Below are 15568 nucleotides of genomic sequence, written 5' to 3' on the forward strand. Positions count from 1 at the left end.
GTTGAAAGTAGCTTATTTTGGAGTCAATGTTGACCTAACATTCTGCTTGTTGGCTAAGATATAGAGGGGGAAATTCTGCTGCTACTGTTGCTAGCTATCCAACTAACCAAACAACCAGTATCATGAAAATAGATTGCCTGATACCCTCCTTCATTTGCTTTTTATGCAGCCCTGCTGTCTGCACATGTTGTTGCATTTGCCTGCTCAACAACAGTAACTACAGTACAAGAAATAATTTGTTCATTATAAGATTTGTTGAGATACGGAGTTATCTAAGTTCAGTTTTGTTCTGTATGGGCCCATAATTTAGCCATGCTTGCATGGTTTTCATGCTGAATAAATGCAGAATTAACATGTAGCTAGTTGACACCTGAATTATTTATTCACACAAGTTTCAAAGTTGTTTGGCAAAAGGACATCCCCTTGTTTTAGTACTGAATTTGGAGTGATGAGGAGCTCATTTAATAACAAGCTGCCTAATTAATTAACATTGCATTGTCACACTTGTGATTTGGTTTTATAGCATCCCCCCAGATAATCTCTCCATTCAGGAGTTCGAGAAAAATGAGAACATAGATGTTGAGGTGAGTTTAAATTCAGATTTTTTCAAGTCCCACCCGTGAAGTAAACATTGATTTTGTTTAACAATTGATTTTTGTAGAAGCATGGAAACATACATGCATTAAACATCATATTTATGTAAAATCACTATTTTACAAGTGATTATTTTAGCACTTTTTTTAATTACCATTGTTTTCAATTCATTTTAGGTTGTGCAGCTTATTAGCACAGACATATTACCATTTGCAAACTTCATTCCAAAAGAATTTGTTGGCCAGATAATGACGATGCTAAACAAAGGTTCGATCCATTCTCAGTCAACATCATTTACAGGTACATCACATTTTAATGAATAGAGTTGGAAGAAATCAGCTAGAAGTTGGAGAAGCACCTCTGAGCAAGCATGCTGCATCAGTAAATGTTAATAGTCTGTGAAAAGTTATAACTTTAAACCAGAGGCTGCAGTCTTAAGAAAATGAGAATGACGATGTTAAAATACCCTCATTTTAACATTCAGATTCAACTATTAGTTCTTGTCTTTGTTTAAAAGAAAAATTTTCATTTGCTGGTCTTAGTGAAACCATCCCAAAGGCAACTGCTTATCCTTCTAAATAATGCTGTTTTACTGAGTGTAACATTACTGTCTTATGTTGAGTCTGCTGTGTTAAGATAATTGCATTTTGTCCTTTAGCATACTGGAAAAGCTCCATCATATTAGGGTGACAACAAACTCTCAACAGATGTGTATGAAAATAGATTGGAGCTTTAGAACCATAGCGTGATTATTGAAAGGGCTCATTTTACCAGGAGATGTTTTCAAGGATGTGTGGAGAAGAGATAAAGACTTATAAATTGTATTCGCTGGTATATGGATAGAGATTATAATTGAATATGTGCAGGTGAAACTATTTTTTTAAAAAAGGTACACCAATACATACGGCAACAAATTTATAAGCTTTCAACTTAAAGTCTGATGCAATTTGACCCTGAATTAACTCTGGGCAAATGCCGTTACACAGGCTGACAATTGGCTCAGCTGCTCCCTCAGCCTGTCATTCATCCATGCCTATTTAGACCTCCAATCCTCTCTGGCTACCTTTCCATCACCAAATTCCTTTCACTCATCACCCATGTCCAGAACAATTTACATTTGTTCCTAGTTCCCCAATGCCCTCATTTAAAATGCACTGTCATTTTTAAATATCTTTGTGACCTGTTCTTTCCTATCTCTGTAACTTCCTCCAGCCATGCAACCCTCCAAAAATTATGGATTCTTCTCTTTCTTTGCCCTATTGTTGGCATCATGTCCTCTGCTTAGACATTTTGGAATTATCTCTCTCAACCTTTCCCTCCTCTTCAAGATCCTCAAAGCTCACTTCTTTGACTGTTTTCACTATCTCTTAATATCATTATTCAACTTTATGAGCCTTTTTATCTTAGTGCAGCATCTCAAGGCTGTTTGATCTCTGTAAATATGACTGTGCAAATACAGGTTTGCCATGTTCTGCCTTTCACATGTACATTTCTGCCATTCAGTATGATCATGCCATATATCAATGCCATATTCTCACTTTCTCTCAATACTACTTGATGCATTTAAAATCTTAAGCAATAACTATGTCTGTCTTTAACATATTCAGTGAGTTGACCTCCATAGCCTTCTGTGGTAGAGAGTCCATAGGTTCACTACCCTTTAAGTGAAGATATTTTTCCTCCTCTCATTCATAAATAGTCCACCCATATCCTGAGAATGTTTTCTCTTGTCCTAAACTGCCCACCCAAGGAAAACATCCTCTCTGCATCTAGTCTGACCAGCTCTGAAAGAATTTTACATGGTTAATATCTCAGTCTTCCTTCTAAACTCTAGTGAATACAGGCCCAGTTCAAGCAAACTCTCCACGTGTAACAGTCGTGCCATCCCTAGTATCAGGTAAAAACAATGACTGCAGATGCTGGAAACCAGATTCTGGATCAGTGGTGCTGGAAGAGCACAGCAATTCAGGCAGCATCCGAGGACAGGCAAAATCGACGTTTCGGGCAAAAGCCCTTCATCAGGAATAAAGGCAGAGAGCCTGAAGCGTGGAGAGATAAGCTAGAGGAGGGTGGGGGTGGGGAGAGAGTGGCATAGAGTACAATAGGTCAGTGGGGAAGGAGATGAAGGTGATAGGTCAGGGAGGAGAGGGTGGAGTGGATAGGTGGAAAAGGAGCTGGGCAGGTCGGACAAGTCCGGACAGGTCAGGGGATCTGCCCCCATCATGGCCACTCCCACAGCCACTTCCGGCCCTCACATCATTGCTGATGCCACACGCTCAGTGACTTCCGCCACCCCTACTGCCGTGTCTGCCACCACTTCCGACCCCACTAGCGCCACTCACCTGCATTCTGCTGACACGCCCCCCACAGACCCCACTGTCACTATCCCCACCCCCCAGAACCCCGAGGGGAACACTACCCCTGCTCATGACTCTACCCCCATTCCCCCCACCATCACACCCACTCCAGGTACTGGCTCCGACCCCACTCCCAGCTCTACACCCACACCAGCTCCCAGCCCTGCCGAGTTTTCACCATCCCCCCAGACCTCCCCCTCACTGAGGACGAACGATCAGTCCTCAGCAAAGGACTCACCTTCGTCCCCCTCCGTCCACGCATCAATGAATTTAATACACGCCGTGACATCGAACAATTCTTCCGTCGCCTCCGCCTCCGAGCTTACTTTCATAATCAGGACTCCCGCCCACCTTCCGAGGACCCCTTCGCCCATCTCCAACACACTGCATCCACCTGGACACCCCGCGCTGGCCTATTACCTGCCCTCGACCTCTTCATTTCCAACTGCCGCCGGGACATTAACCGCCTCAACCTGTCGACCCCCCTCCCCCACTCCAACCTCTCACCCTCACAACGCGCAGCCCTCCAATCCCTCTGCTCCAATCCTGACCTCACCATCAAGCCAGCGGACAAAGGGGGCGCAGTGGTAGTCTGGCGCACTGACCTCTACATCGCTGAAGCCAAACGCCAACTCGAGGACACCTCTTCCTACCGCCCCCTTGACCATGACCCCACCCCCCATCACCAAACCATCATCTCCCAGACCATACAGAACCTCATCACCTCAGGAGATCTCCCACCCACAGTTTCCAACCTCATAGTCCGGGAACCCCGCACTGCCTGGTTCTACCTCCTTCCCAAGATCCACAAGCCTGAGCACCCTGGCCGACCCATTGTCTCAGCATGCTCCTGCCCCACCGAACTCATCTCTACCTACCTCGACACTGTCCTATCCCCCCTAGTCCAGGAACTCCCCACATACGTTCGAGACACCACCCACGCCCTCCACCCCCTCCAAGACTTCCGTTTCCCTGGCCCCCAATGCCTCATCTTCACCATGGATATCCAATCCCTCTACACCTCCATCCGCCATGACCAGGGCCTCCAAGCCCTCCGTTTTTTCCTCTCCAGACGTTCCCAACAGTAACCCTCCACCGACACTCTCATTCGTTTGGCCGAACTGGTCCTCATCCTTAACAATTTCTCCTTTGAATCCTCCCACTTCCTCCAGACCAAAGGGGTAGCCATGGGCACACGTATGGGCCCCAGCTATGCCAGTCTCTTTGTTGGCTACATAGAGCAGTTGATCTTCCGTAATTACACCGGCACCACTCCCCACCTCTTCCTCCGCTACATTGATGACTGCATTGGCGCCACCTCGTGCTCCCGCGAGGAGGTTGAGCAATTCATCAACTTCACCAACACATTCCACCCTGACCTTAAATTTACCTGGACCATCTCTGACACCTCCCTCCCCTTCCTGGACCTCTCCATCTCCATCAGTGACGACCGACTTGACACTGACATCTTCTACAAACCCACCGACTCCCACAGCTACCTGGATTACACCTCTTCCCACCCTACCTCTTGCAAAAATGCCATCCCGTATTCCCAATTCCTCCGCCTCCGCCGTATCTGCTCCCAGGAGGAGCGGTTCCACCATAGAACACACCAGATGGCCTCCTTCTTTAGAGACCGCAATTTCCCTTCCCACGTGGTTAAAGATGCCCTCCAACGCATCTCATCCACATCCCGCACCTCCGCCCTCAGACCCAACCCCTCCAACCGCAACAAGGACAGAACGCCCCTGGTGCTCACCTTCCACCCTACCAACCTTCGCATAAACCAAATCATCCGCCGACATTTCCGCCACCTCCAAACAGACCCCACCACCAGGGATATATTTCCCTCCCCACCCCTCTCCGCCTTCCGCAAAGACCGTTCCCTCCGTGACTACCTGGTCAGGTCCACGCCTCCCTACGACCCACCCTCCCATCCTGGCACTTTCCCCTGCCACCGCAGGAACTGTAAAACCTGCGCCCACACCTCCTCCCTCACCTCTATCCAAGGCCCCAAAGGAGCTTTCCACATCCATCAAAGTTTTACCTGCACATCCACTAATATCATCTATTGTATCCGTTGCTCCCGATGCGGTCTCCTCTACATTGGGGAGACTGGGCGCCTCCTAGCAGAGCGCTTTAGGGAACATCCCCGAGACACCCGCACCAATCAACCAAATCGCCCAGTGGCTCAACATTTCAACTCCCCCTCCCACTCTGCCGAGGATATGGAGGTGCTGGGCCTCCTCCACCGCCGCTCCCTCACCACCAGACGCCTGGAGGAAGAACGCCTCATCTTCCGCCTCGGAACACTTCAACCCCAGGGCATCAATGTGGATTTCAACAGTTTCCTCATTTCCCCTTCCCCCACCTCATCCTAGCTTCTAACCTCCAACAACTCGATCCCCTGACCTGTCCGGACTTGTCCGACCTGCCCAGCTCCTTTTCCACCTATCCACTCCACCCTCTCCTCCCTGACCTATCACCTTCATCTCCTTCCCCACTGACCTATTGTACTCTATGCCACTCTCTCCCCACCCACACCCTCCTCTAGCTTATCTCTCCACGCTTCAGGCTCTCTGCCTTTATTCCTGATGAAGGGCTTTTGCCCGAAACGTCGATTTTGCCTGTCCTCGGATGCTGCCTGAATTGCTGTGCTCTTCCAGCACCACTGATCCAGAATCCCATCCCTAGTATCAGCCTAGCGAACCTCTGCTGCACTCCTTCTGTGGTTAGTATATCCTTTCTTAGGTGGGGAGACTGAAACTACACTACACTGAAAATATTTAGATGTGGACTCATGAAAGCCTAGTATTAATACAATGAGGCATTCCTATTTCTGGACTCAAATCTTCTTTCAATGAAAGTCAATGTACCATTTGCCTTCCTCATTGCCGGCAGCACCTGCCCATCTTTCATTGACTGGTGTACAAGCATCCCTTTGAACGTTCACACTTCCCAATATATCACCATTTAAATAATACTGTTCCTTTCTGTTATTCACACTAGAGTGTATAATACCACATTTAGCCACACTGTACGTGTGTTGCCCAATCACTCAATTTGTCCAAATTAATTGAAACCTTTTTGCATCCTCCTAACTCAGTTCTGCTCTTTTGCATATCAGCAAACTTGTAAATGTTGCGTTTGGTCCCCTCAACTAAGTAATTTGTTTATATATTGTGAATAGCTGGGGCCCAAACTGTGAACCTTGTAGAACGCCATTAGTCACTGCTTGCCACTCCGAAGAAGTCCCATTTATTCCCAGTCTGTGTTTACGATCTGTCAATTAATCCTTGATCCATGCCAATACATTACATGCTATCCCATATGCTTTAACTATGCCAACTAACCTCTTACGAAGGACCTAAAATTCAATATATCACATTCCAGATTCACCCATCTGTGCGTGCTTGTATATATTTAGTATGTTTATGTATAGATTGACATTATTTTTACAAGATAGAGATAGGTTTATCTCCAGTTAATCCATTCAGAAAGATTCTAAATTCAGCCAAAATGTTTTAATGCAGATTCCAGGAGACCAGCATCTGCAAGTCAGTCCCTTGTGTTTACATTGAAACTGCTATGAGCTGCCTAATTCTGGCAGCATATAGTTTTTATTTAACACAAATCACAGAATAAAGGAATTGTTATAGAGGACAATATTTATCTCATCAAGTCTAACCGGCTATCTGAGAATTTAACATGTTGACAATCTCCTACCGTTGCCCCATAAATCTGCACATTTATCCTATTAAGTATTTATCCTCTGCCCTGTGAGTGTCTCAGATGCCTGTATGTCCAAATGCAGCACGTTAAGGACAATAACAATTCCTGATGAAGGGCTTATGCCCAGAACATCGATTCTCCTGCTCCTCCGATGCTGCCTGACCTGCTGTGCTTTTCCAGCACCACACTCTCAACTCTAATCTCCAGCTTCTGCAGTCCTCACTTTCTCCTCTTTGTATTAAGACTCATGCCACACAAATGCCAGGCAATTCCTATTTCAAGCAAGAGGGAATCCAACCATTGCCCTTTGACACTCAGTGGTATTTCTATCACTGAATTCCCCAATATCTACATCTTAGGGGTTACCGTTGACCAAAAACTCAACCACACTAGCTATATAATTACTGTAACCACAAGGACAGATCAGAGGCTAGGGCTCCTGCAACTAGTAACTGTTGCCCCAAAGCCTATCCACTACCAATAGGTACAAATTGGGAGTATGCTGGAATACTTTCCTCTTGCCTGGATGAGTGAAACTGCAAAAACACCCAAGAAGCTTGATGTCACAAGCCTTTGAATTCCTTCACAATTAAGGATGATTACTAAGAGTAGAAAAAATTGATTATTTTGTATGATGGTGAGGCATGAGTCTTTCATTTTGGTTGGCAAGGTGCAACGAGTGGTGAGTCACAGGGATCAGCGTTGGTGACTCCAATATTTACAGTTTACTTCTGATTTGTATGAAGAAACCAAAGGTATAATTGCTAAATTTGTTAATGTTAGTCATGAAGAGGATATAAGAAGGCTACAATGCGATATGTTTAGTTTATGAATAGGCAAATATCTGGTGAATGGAATATCATGTAGGAAAATGTGAAATTATCCATTTTAGTAGGAACAGTAAAGAAGCATATTTACTAAATGAGACATTACAGAGCTCTAAGGGAAATCTGGGTATCCTAGTGCATGAATTGTAACAGGCTATTATATATATACAGGAAGTAATTAGAAAAGCTAATAGAATGTTATTGAGTCTTGCAAGAGGTATTGAATGCAAAAGTAGAAAGGTTATGCATCAGTTACACAGGGCACTGGTGAGACCACATCTGGAGCTTTGTGTACAGTATTTAGCTTTTTATTTAAGGGAGGATATAAATGCATTGGAAGCAATTCAATGAATGTTTATTAGACTGACATCTGGTGTAAATCAAAAACTGTGATACTGGAAAAGCACAGCAGGTCAGGCAGCATCCGGCGAGCAGGAGAGTTGATTTTCCAGGCATAAGCCCTTCATCAGGAATGTCAGCTTATGCCCGAAATGTCAACTCTCTGCTCTATGGATGCTGCCTGACCTGCTGTGCTTTTCCAGCACCACATTTTTTGAGTCTGACTCTCTAGCGTCTGTGGTCTTCATTTTCTCTCTGGCATCTGGTGAGGGCAGGTTCTTTTACAAGACAAGGCTGGACTTGCTAGGCTTGCATGTGACAGAGTTTACAGGGAGGCGATGGCCTCGTCGTATTAACGCTGGACTATTAATCCAGAGACCCAGATAACATTCTGGAGACCTGGGTTCGAATCCCGCCATGGCAGATGGTAGAATTTGAATTCAATAAACATCTGGAATTAAGAATCTAATGATGACCACAAATCCATTATCGAATATCAGAAAAAAACCATCTGGTTCACTAATGTCTTTTAGGGAAGGAATCCTTACCTGGTCTGGCCTACATGTGACTCCTGACCCACAGCAATGGGGTTAACTCTTAACTTATTTATTGATGGGGGCAATAAATGCAGCTTACCCAGCGACACCCTTATCCCATGAATGAATAAAGAAAAAAAACTTTGGCAATCTCTTCCTCAAAAAGTGGTTAGAGCAGAGTCTTTAATTATTTTTAAGACAGAGATAGATGATTCCTGATAAGCAAGGCGTGAAAGGTTTTCGGGTATGTGAGAATGTGAAGTGATGAGATCAGCTGTTCTCTGCTTTTTGGGTCTTACTGAATGGCAGTGCAAACTCCAGCAGTCGAGTGGCCTACTCCTGCTCCCAGTTCACTAGCATTGAGTAAATAAAAATATCCATTTTCGTGGTGCTCAGTTGATGGCATTTTAGGCAGTACGTGGACACAAGTTCATGTCCTTTAGTATTGCTTTCTTGGGTAAAATCGCAGGTTTCTGTGACTAAGGCACTGACATCAACATCAGTGGATTTCTGCGATATGAGTGCAGGCGTGCTATTTATCCACACATGAAAAGGAAATGGAGCCAGGATCTTAGAAGGAGCCATTTCTTTGGTGTTCCTTTAGACTAGTTCAGTCAGAAGGTTGTACTCTGCAACACTGGCTCCATTGCAGTAATTAAAAAAGAAATAGATGGTTCAGTGTGGCAGAACTGTAAATTTCGAAGTGCAACTTTGAAAACTGGGTCTCCAACTTGGATTAGGAAGCATATTTAGCAGTTGGAATGCTTGAAACTGAACCAATAAAAATAACTGTAGACTTTCTTAGTCTCTGGCACCCCACCAAGCACTCCAAACCACTGCCTTCAATTGCCTTGCAGTAAGTTGGCAAAAACAAACTCTGAGCCAGCATCCCCATTTCTCCTTAGCTGGAAAATGTTGGCTGAGCCACAGAAATATTGGAATATAAATAAACTGTGCAACAATAAAGAAAGTGAATAGCAGCTTAGAGAAACAAAACCTAAATGCTTCTGAAGAAGGGTCACTCTTTGCTTTTTCTCCACAGATACTGCCAGACCTGCTGAGCTTTTCCAGCAATTTCTGATTTTGTTTCTGATTTCCAGCATCTACAGTTGTTTTGTTTTTGTTTAGCAACTTAGAGAATGCTTTGCCTTCAATAAAATATATCGTTCCTATTCTGCTTCACTTCTACAGAGGCAGAAATTGACATTCGAATGAGAGAGGAGTTTTCTAAAGTCTGCTTTGAAACACTGCTTCAGTTTTCCTTCAGTAATAAAGTGACAACTCCCCAGGAAGGCTATATATCCCGAATGGCATTGTCTGTACTGCTAAAGAGGTCACAAGATGTGCTACATCGGTACATTGAAGATGAGAAACTGAGTGGCAGATGTCCTCTCCCAAGGTTAGAATAAACCACTTTTGAATTGCCAAATTTACTTGCATTTATAAATGTTTGAATCAAAATACCTTGAATTTAAAAGAGAATTTGTGCAATTAAGAAATGTAAATATTCCTGGGACCATTGCAGAATCACAGATAATGTTCACTTTATTTTGGGTTTGGAAGAGTTGTAGTCAGGACTCATTTCAAACAAATACTTAATTTTAAAAAAAAGTTAAACTTCAATAATGCAACTTTGAATATCTCCTTTAGCCATTAAATGGTATTTCACCAAGCCAAATGTGCCTACTTAATGCCCCTCTTTATGTATTATTTATGTGTGGTCTATACTGTGTAGTTTATGCTGTTCAACGTTTATCTAATACAACATTAACAAAGGACCGTTGTAACCAAGATACATTTGCACACTTTTATAATTTTGTCATAATGTTCAACTCTAACAAGCCAGTATTCTTGCAATACAGGGTAAGTAGAGAAAAAGTGCAAACTTAGTGTTGTTGTGTGATGCAGTGCAATGTCACTGAACTCCAGCAATGTTGTGTGTTAAATTTGAAGAGGACAGTTGAAAGGTGCACGATTGCATTTGATAAACAGTTCATCAGCCACAATGGTACAGTTGTCCCACTCTGACAGTACCTAATGGAGGTCCCTTAATGAAGAACATTGCTGTAGATGTAATTGTGCCAAATCAGTTAAACGATCACATTGTCTTGAGTTGTGTTACTCAGAACATATTTCAGCACTGATCCTCAGAAGTCAGTTAAGAGATTAAAGCTGGTTTAATTTTAATTTTAATATCACTCATTGTTCTGAAATTAATAGAGATGAAATTAGTCTTTGCCAGTAGTGTGAAATAGACTTAGAATCAGCAGCCTGTTTTACATTGTGCTGTCTACCTAAAGTTAGTGTTTTCACATTTTTTCTGATTTAATTCTGCTAACCTCAAATATTGAAATTGAGGTAAGATTCAATTTCCAAATCTGACAAAACTGCAACTGCTTGATAATCTAGGAAAACAAGTATTGGTTGTTGTCTTGCTGATGCGTTTATGTTGACATTTATGCATACAATCATCTGTTTCATTGTATTCTTAGCAACTATTCATCAACCATTTGTTTCCTACACGTTAGTATCTGACACCAGTTTGAGAGTGTTAGTATGAATTTTGTTTGTCAAGGTCAAGAATACTAGTATTAGAGTTAGAATGCTTTCCACTTTTGTGTCTCATTATGTAACCAGATGCAGAATAAAACTCCTTTAATTCTCTCCCAACAAGTTCAGAAGAACACAGCATTTTTTTGGACTTGATTACTAGCTGCTGTTGCCCCTTTTACTATGAGCTCATGTTGAACTGAAGCTACTGTGCTGACAGTGTCCTGCTTATGTTAACTAGCATACTGGAAAGGGTAAAGTGTTCAGAATATTTTTTAAACACAGGCAGCATCACATAAGCTGATTACAGATTATTTGAAAATAAATTATGTAAATATGCATTGCAGAGCATCATTTGAGTTTTCAAAAGAAAATGAGACAATATTGCCATCATGTGTCCAATGTTGTACAAGCAGAAATGAGTATAACTTTACAATATGTTGGTATCTTTGGTGTGTATGTTTACTACTTTAAAAACTAAGCGCACACACGTCCTCTAATTTTTGTCTCTTCTAAATGCAGACAGCGAGTTACAGAAATAGTTTTCGTTCTGAAAGCAATCAGCACTCTCATGGATTCACTTAAGAAAACAAAGCCTGAAAATGGTAATTTTTAAAAGCTTACCAATTTGTAAATTGAACTTGTTATTGTGGTTCTGTTCGCCAAGCTGAAAGTTTTTGTTGCAAACGTTTCGTCCCCTGGCTAGGCGACATCATCAGTGCTTAGGAGCCTCCTGCGAAGCACTTCTTTGATGTTTCCTCCGGTGTTTATAGTGGTCTGTCCCTGCCTCTTCCGGTTGTCAGTTTCAGCTGTCCGCTGTAGTGGTTGGTATATTGGGTCCAGGTCGATGTGTTTGTTGATGGAGTTTGTGGATGAATGCCATGCCTCTAGGAATTCCCTGACTGTTCTCTGTCTGGCTTGCCCTATGATAGTAGTGTTGTTCCAGTCGAATTCATGTTGCTTGTTGTCTGCGTGTGTGGCTACTAAGGATAGCTGGTCGTGTCGTTTCGTGGCTAGTAGTGTACAAAATACCATGCAAGGACTGCACAAAACACTATATAGGACAAACAGGAAGACAGTTAACAATCCGCATACATGAACATCAACTAGCCACGAAACGATACGACCAGCTATTCTTAGTAGCCACACACGCAGACAACAAGCAACATGAATTCGACTGGGACAACACTACTATCATAGGGCAAGCCAGACAGAGAACAGCCAGGGAATTCCTAGAGGCATGGCATTCATCCACAAACTCCATCAACAAACACATCGACCTGGACCCAATATACCAACCACTACAGCGGACAGCTGAAACTGACAACCGGAAGAGGCAGGGACAGACCACTATAAACACCGGAGGAAACATCAAAGAAGCGCTTCGCAGGAGGCTCCCAAGCACTGATGATGTCGCCTAGCCAGGGGACGAAACGTTTGCAACAAAAACTTCCAGCTCGGCGAACAGAACCACAACAACGAGCACCCGAGCTACAAATCTTCGCACAAACTTTGAACTTGTTATTTTGGGTTGCTAATGTTATCACTCCTAAGATATCTTTCCCATGATAACTGAGCAGAAGAGCTTTAAAAAGCAACCTGTCTTGCTTTCTTTGCATTAAATATACACAATAAAATATGATTGTGAAATTGAGGCTGAAGAGCAATAAATACAATGCATTTTGCCTCATGAATCTTTTTTTAAATTGTTCTAAGTTCATGGGTTGTGCAATTGCTCAAACACAATTCATATAAACTTGTGTTATCAATTTTCTTTTCTAAGTTGCCATCTTATTACTTTCATTCTTCAGACCATTTTGATTTAGTTTCATTGCACAATTAACACAAAATGTATGTGTGATTTTGTTTAGGTCACATAAAATGCTGAAACTTCTAGTTTCCCCACAATTCTATGCAAATTAATACATTTGTGGGTGTGTACAACATGCAAGTCTAGTAAGTGGTTTTGGGCCTGCTACGCCTCTTTGTAAGAACTGAATGGTTAGTCCCATTTCCCTGCAATTTTCCAATCGTGCCAACACAACACAGCAGTTGCCATGAGGACCATCAAAGTCTGAGAAGATTGTATTTGTTTCAGTTTTCCTTTCATGATGGATTTGAGCTTACTGCTGAACTTAGACAAACCACTTCCAGCCATAATCATGAGAATTCAGCATGTTGAGATTCAATCTGGTTTAACGTCCACCTGAGCCAACTGGAGAGTAACAAAATTTCTAATGCAGAAGTGTGCTATTTGATTGGATTAACATCATGAACCATAATCTTTAAAAGGTGGAAAAAAAGGAAAAAGTGAGCAGATATGCATTGTTTTAAATTGACTGTTTCATTATATTGTCACTTTGGGACTTTGTTGTTTTGTACTGGAGTGACTGCACCTTCCTAAAACTTTCAACCAGGCTTCAGGAGCCAGACTGCTGGAAGCCACTGATGAATTATGCCAGCAATTGCTAGCAAGCAGTGCTTGTTCTCAAGTGTTGGACACATTCCACAACTCCAATACTGCTTGTTATTAAAGACAATATCTGAAGGTGTGATGTTTGCACCTGATTTTACAGCTTATTGCTTCAATGTGATGCCATGAAATAGTGGCAGAAATATTTCACTGGCTTTTGTTCTGATTCCAGCTGATAGTAATACTGTACTAATCACATTCCAAAATGAAACCTAACTTAAAAGACTGTTTTATGTTTGAACATTGGTTACCTTGGTGGCCAGTCACTGAACCTATTCACAAGAAGGGGGCCCTTTTTTGTCTTTTTGCTCAGTTGAAAATCTCAATTTAGTAAATGTTTCAATTATCTCACTCGGGAGCTTGTCTAGACATTTAGTTTAAGTCTCTTGATTTTTGGGAAATATGATTTGACCCACTGCTTAAAAAAGTTTCTAACCATTTAAAAAACGTCACCTTCATAGAAATGAAAACTAAAACCTACTTACCTCTACTTTAGATGATAAGTTCCCAAATAACAATATCTTATAAATCTTCATCACGCTTATATAGTTCAGAAAACATATTTGGCTTGTTGCTTTTTATACAAATGTTTGCTTTATTTTCTGTTTTTTTTTCCTCTTTACAGTAGATACCAACACCTGGTCACAGGTAATCGCTTTGTATCCAACTCTAGTAGAATGTATTACCTGCACATCTTCTGAAGTTTGCTCAGCTTTGAAAGAGGCGTTAGTTCCATTTAAAGATTTTCTTCAGCCACCAATAGCCAAAGTACAAAATGGAGAATCCTGACAAATGTGAGACTGCCATATCATCTGCAGTACTACTAACATGTTGATTCGGGCAGTTTACTTGCCAGAGCACAATTCGAAAAAGGTCTGGAGCATCGCAATGTAAAGACCTACACGTGCAGACTGGATTAAGTAACAATCAGGGGCCTTGTTTGGAAGCATTTTACTGACAATTGGAGTTGTTTAAACATGCATAGATTAAGACACTCAAACTGTAATAACTGCCCTGACGTTTGCTTTTTAGTAAAGCTGTCCAGTGGGTATGTTTTTAACTAATCAACCTAATTCTGGTACAGTGATATAAGGAGTTTGAGAAAGGGTACATGTACAGGTTGTGTTCAAATTGTTGCTGATGTAATTAAAAAAGATATATATTCAACATCATATATTTGAGAAATATGTTGGCATTTTGTACCCTTTTTAAAAGGTACAAAAGTTGTGCACAGAATTATATGCAAGTGAGTACCATAACATTCCATGTCGTCTGTGACCAGCCTTTCCAAGTAAAGGGAAATTATGTACTTGTGTGTAAAATAAATTGTCCACTTCTGTTACAAAGTGTGACCTTTTCCTGTGACAGCTTGAAGGGTTTCTGGTGCTTCACATGCATGCAGAGTAAACCTATTCAATTAGAAATTTCTTCAGATGGGTTGCCTTTGTGTTTCGCTGCCTTTCCTTGATGTTAGTGTTTATACTATGGAAATTGAGATTTTTTAACCAAAATAAGTGTTTATTCCAAGATATTTGATAGTTGACTCTATGCTCTCATTATGATGAGTCAACTAAGCTATTGCCCTTTCCCTTATAGCTATACAGTACATTAACTATGTTGGTATGCTGAATTAAATGTAACATCTGAAGGGAGTGATTTACAATTCAAGCTTTCTAATACTAATCTTACACACAACCTTAAGTTGAGATGCTGTAAATAAGAACTGATTTAGACTTCTGATTCAGTATTGTCAAGCTGTCAGCATTTATTTCAGACATTTAACTGCAGTAGATTGTGCAGTTTCTACATAAACTTTACAACCAATTTTCAAAAACTTTTTTAGTATAGTACTATAGTTCAAAATATTTTTGTGAAATAATATATAAGAAACGTGTTTTTAATTAAAATTACTGTTGGACTTGATTACTGTTGATAAAGTGAATCCAAGCTCTGTGCCCAAGGGAAAAATGTGCAATCTGTATTGCCCTTTAAATCCAATAACTGTCTTAACCATGCTAATCATTCACAATATTAATGTCATTATTTAAAAATCACACTAGTGTTACCAATTCCCAGACAAACTGTTTCATACTTATGCACTTACAAGTGTACTTCATCTCTTAGATCAAGTATAATTTTCCATCTAGTACTGCATTATGT

General features: G+C 41.6%; 1 protein-coding gene across 3 annotated transcripts in view; it reads left to right on the plus strand.

Moving 5' to 3' along the window:
• Window positions 1-15331, plus strand: part of mon2 (MON2 homolog, regulator of endosome-to-Golgi trafficking) — a 132411-nt gene extending 117080 nt beyond the window's left edge. For all 3 annotated transcript variants that reach the window (XM_087997020.1, XM_087997021.1, XM_087997022.1), the window contains 5 exons: window positions 524-584; window positions 771-894; window positions 9577-9784; window positions 11458-11540; window positions 14034-15331. In XM_087997020.1, the coding sequence (XP_087853146.1) occupies window positions 524-584; window positions 771-894; window positions 9577-9784; window positions 11458-11540; window positions 14034-14197 (640 nt within the window). In that variant the 3' untranslated portion in view covers window positions 14198-15331. The remainder of the gene's footprint in view (window positions 1-523; window positions 585-770; window positions 895-9576; window positions 9785-11457; window positions 11541-14033) is intronic.
• The last annotated feature ends 237 nt before the right edge of the window (window positions 15332-15568 follow it).

The sequence above is a fragment of the Chiloscyllium plagiosum genome, unplaced genomic scaffold (assembly GCF_037043375.1).
Source record: "Chiloscyllium plagiosum isolate Xiang-an unplaced genomic scaffold, Cpla_swu_hap1 HiC_scaffold_19, whole genome shotgun sequence".
In the NCBI taxonomy this organism is placed as follows: Eukaryota; Metazoa; Chordata; class Chondrichthyes; order Orectolobiformes; family Hemiscylliidae; genus Chiloscyllium; species Chiloscyllium plagiosum.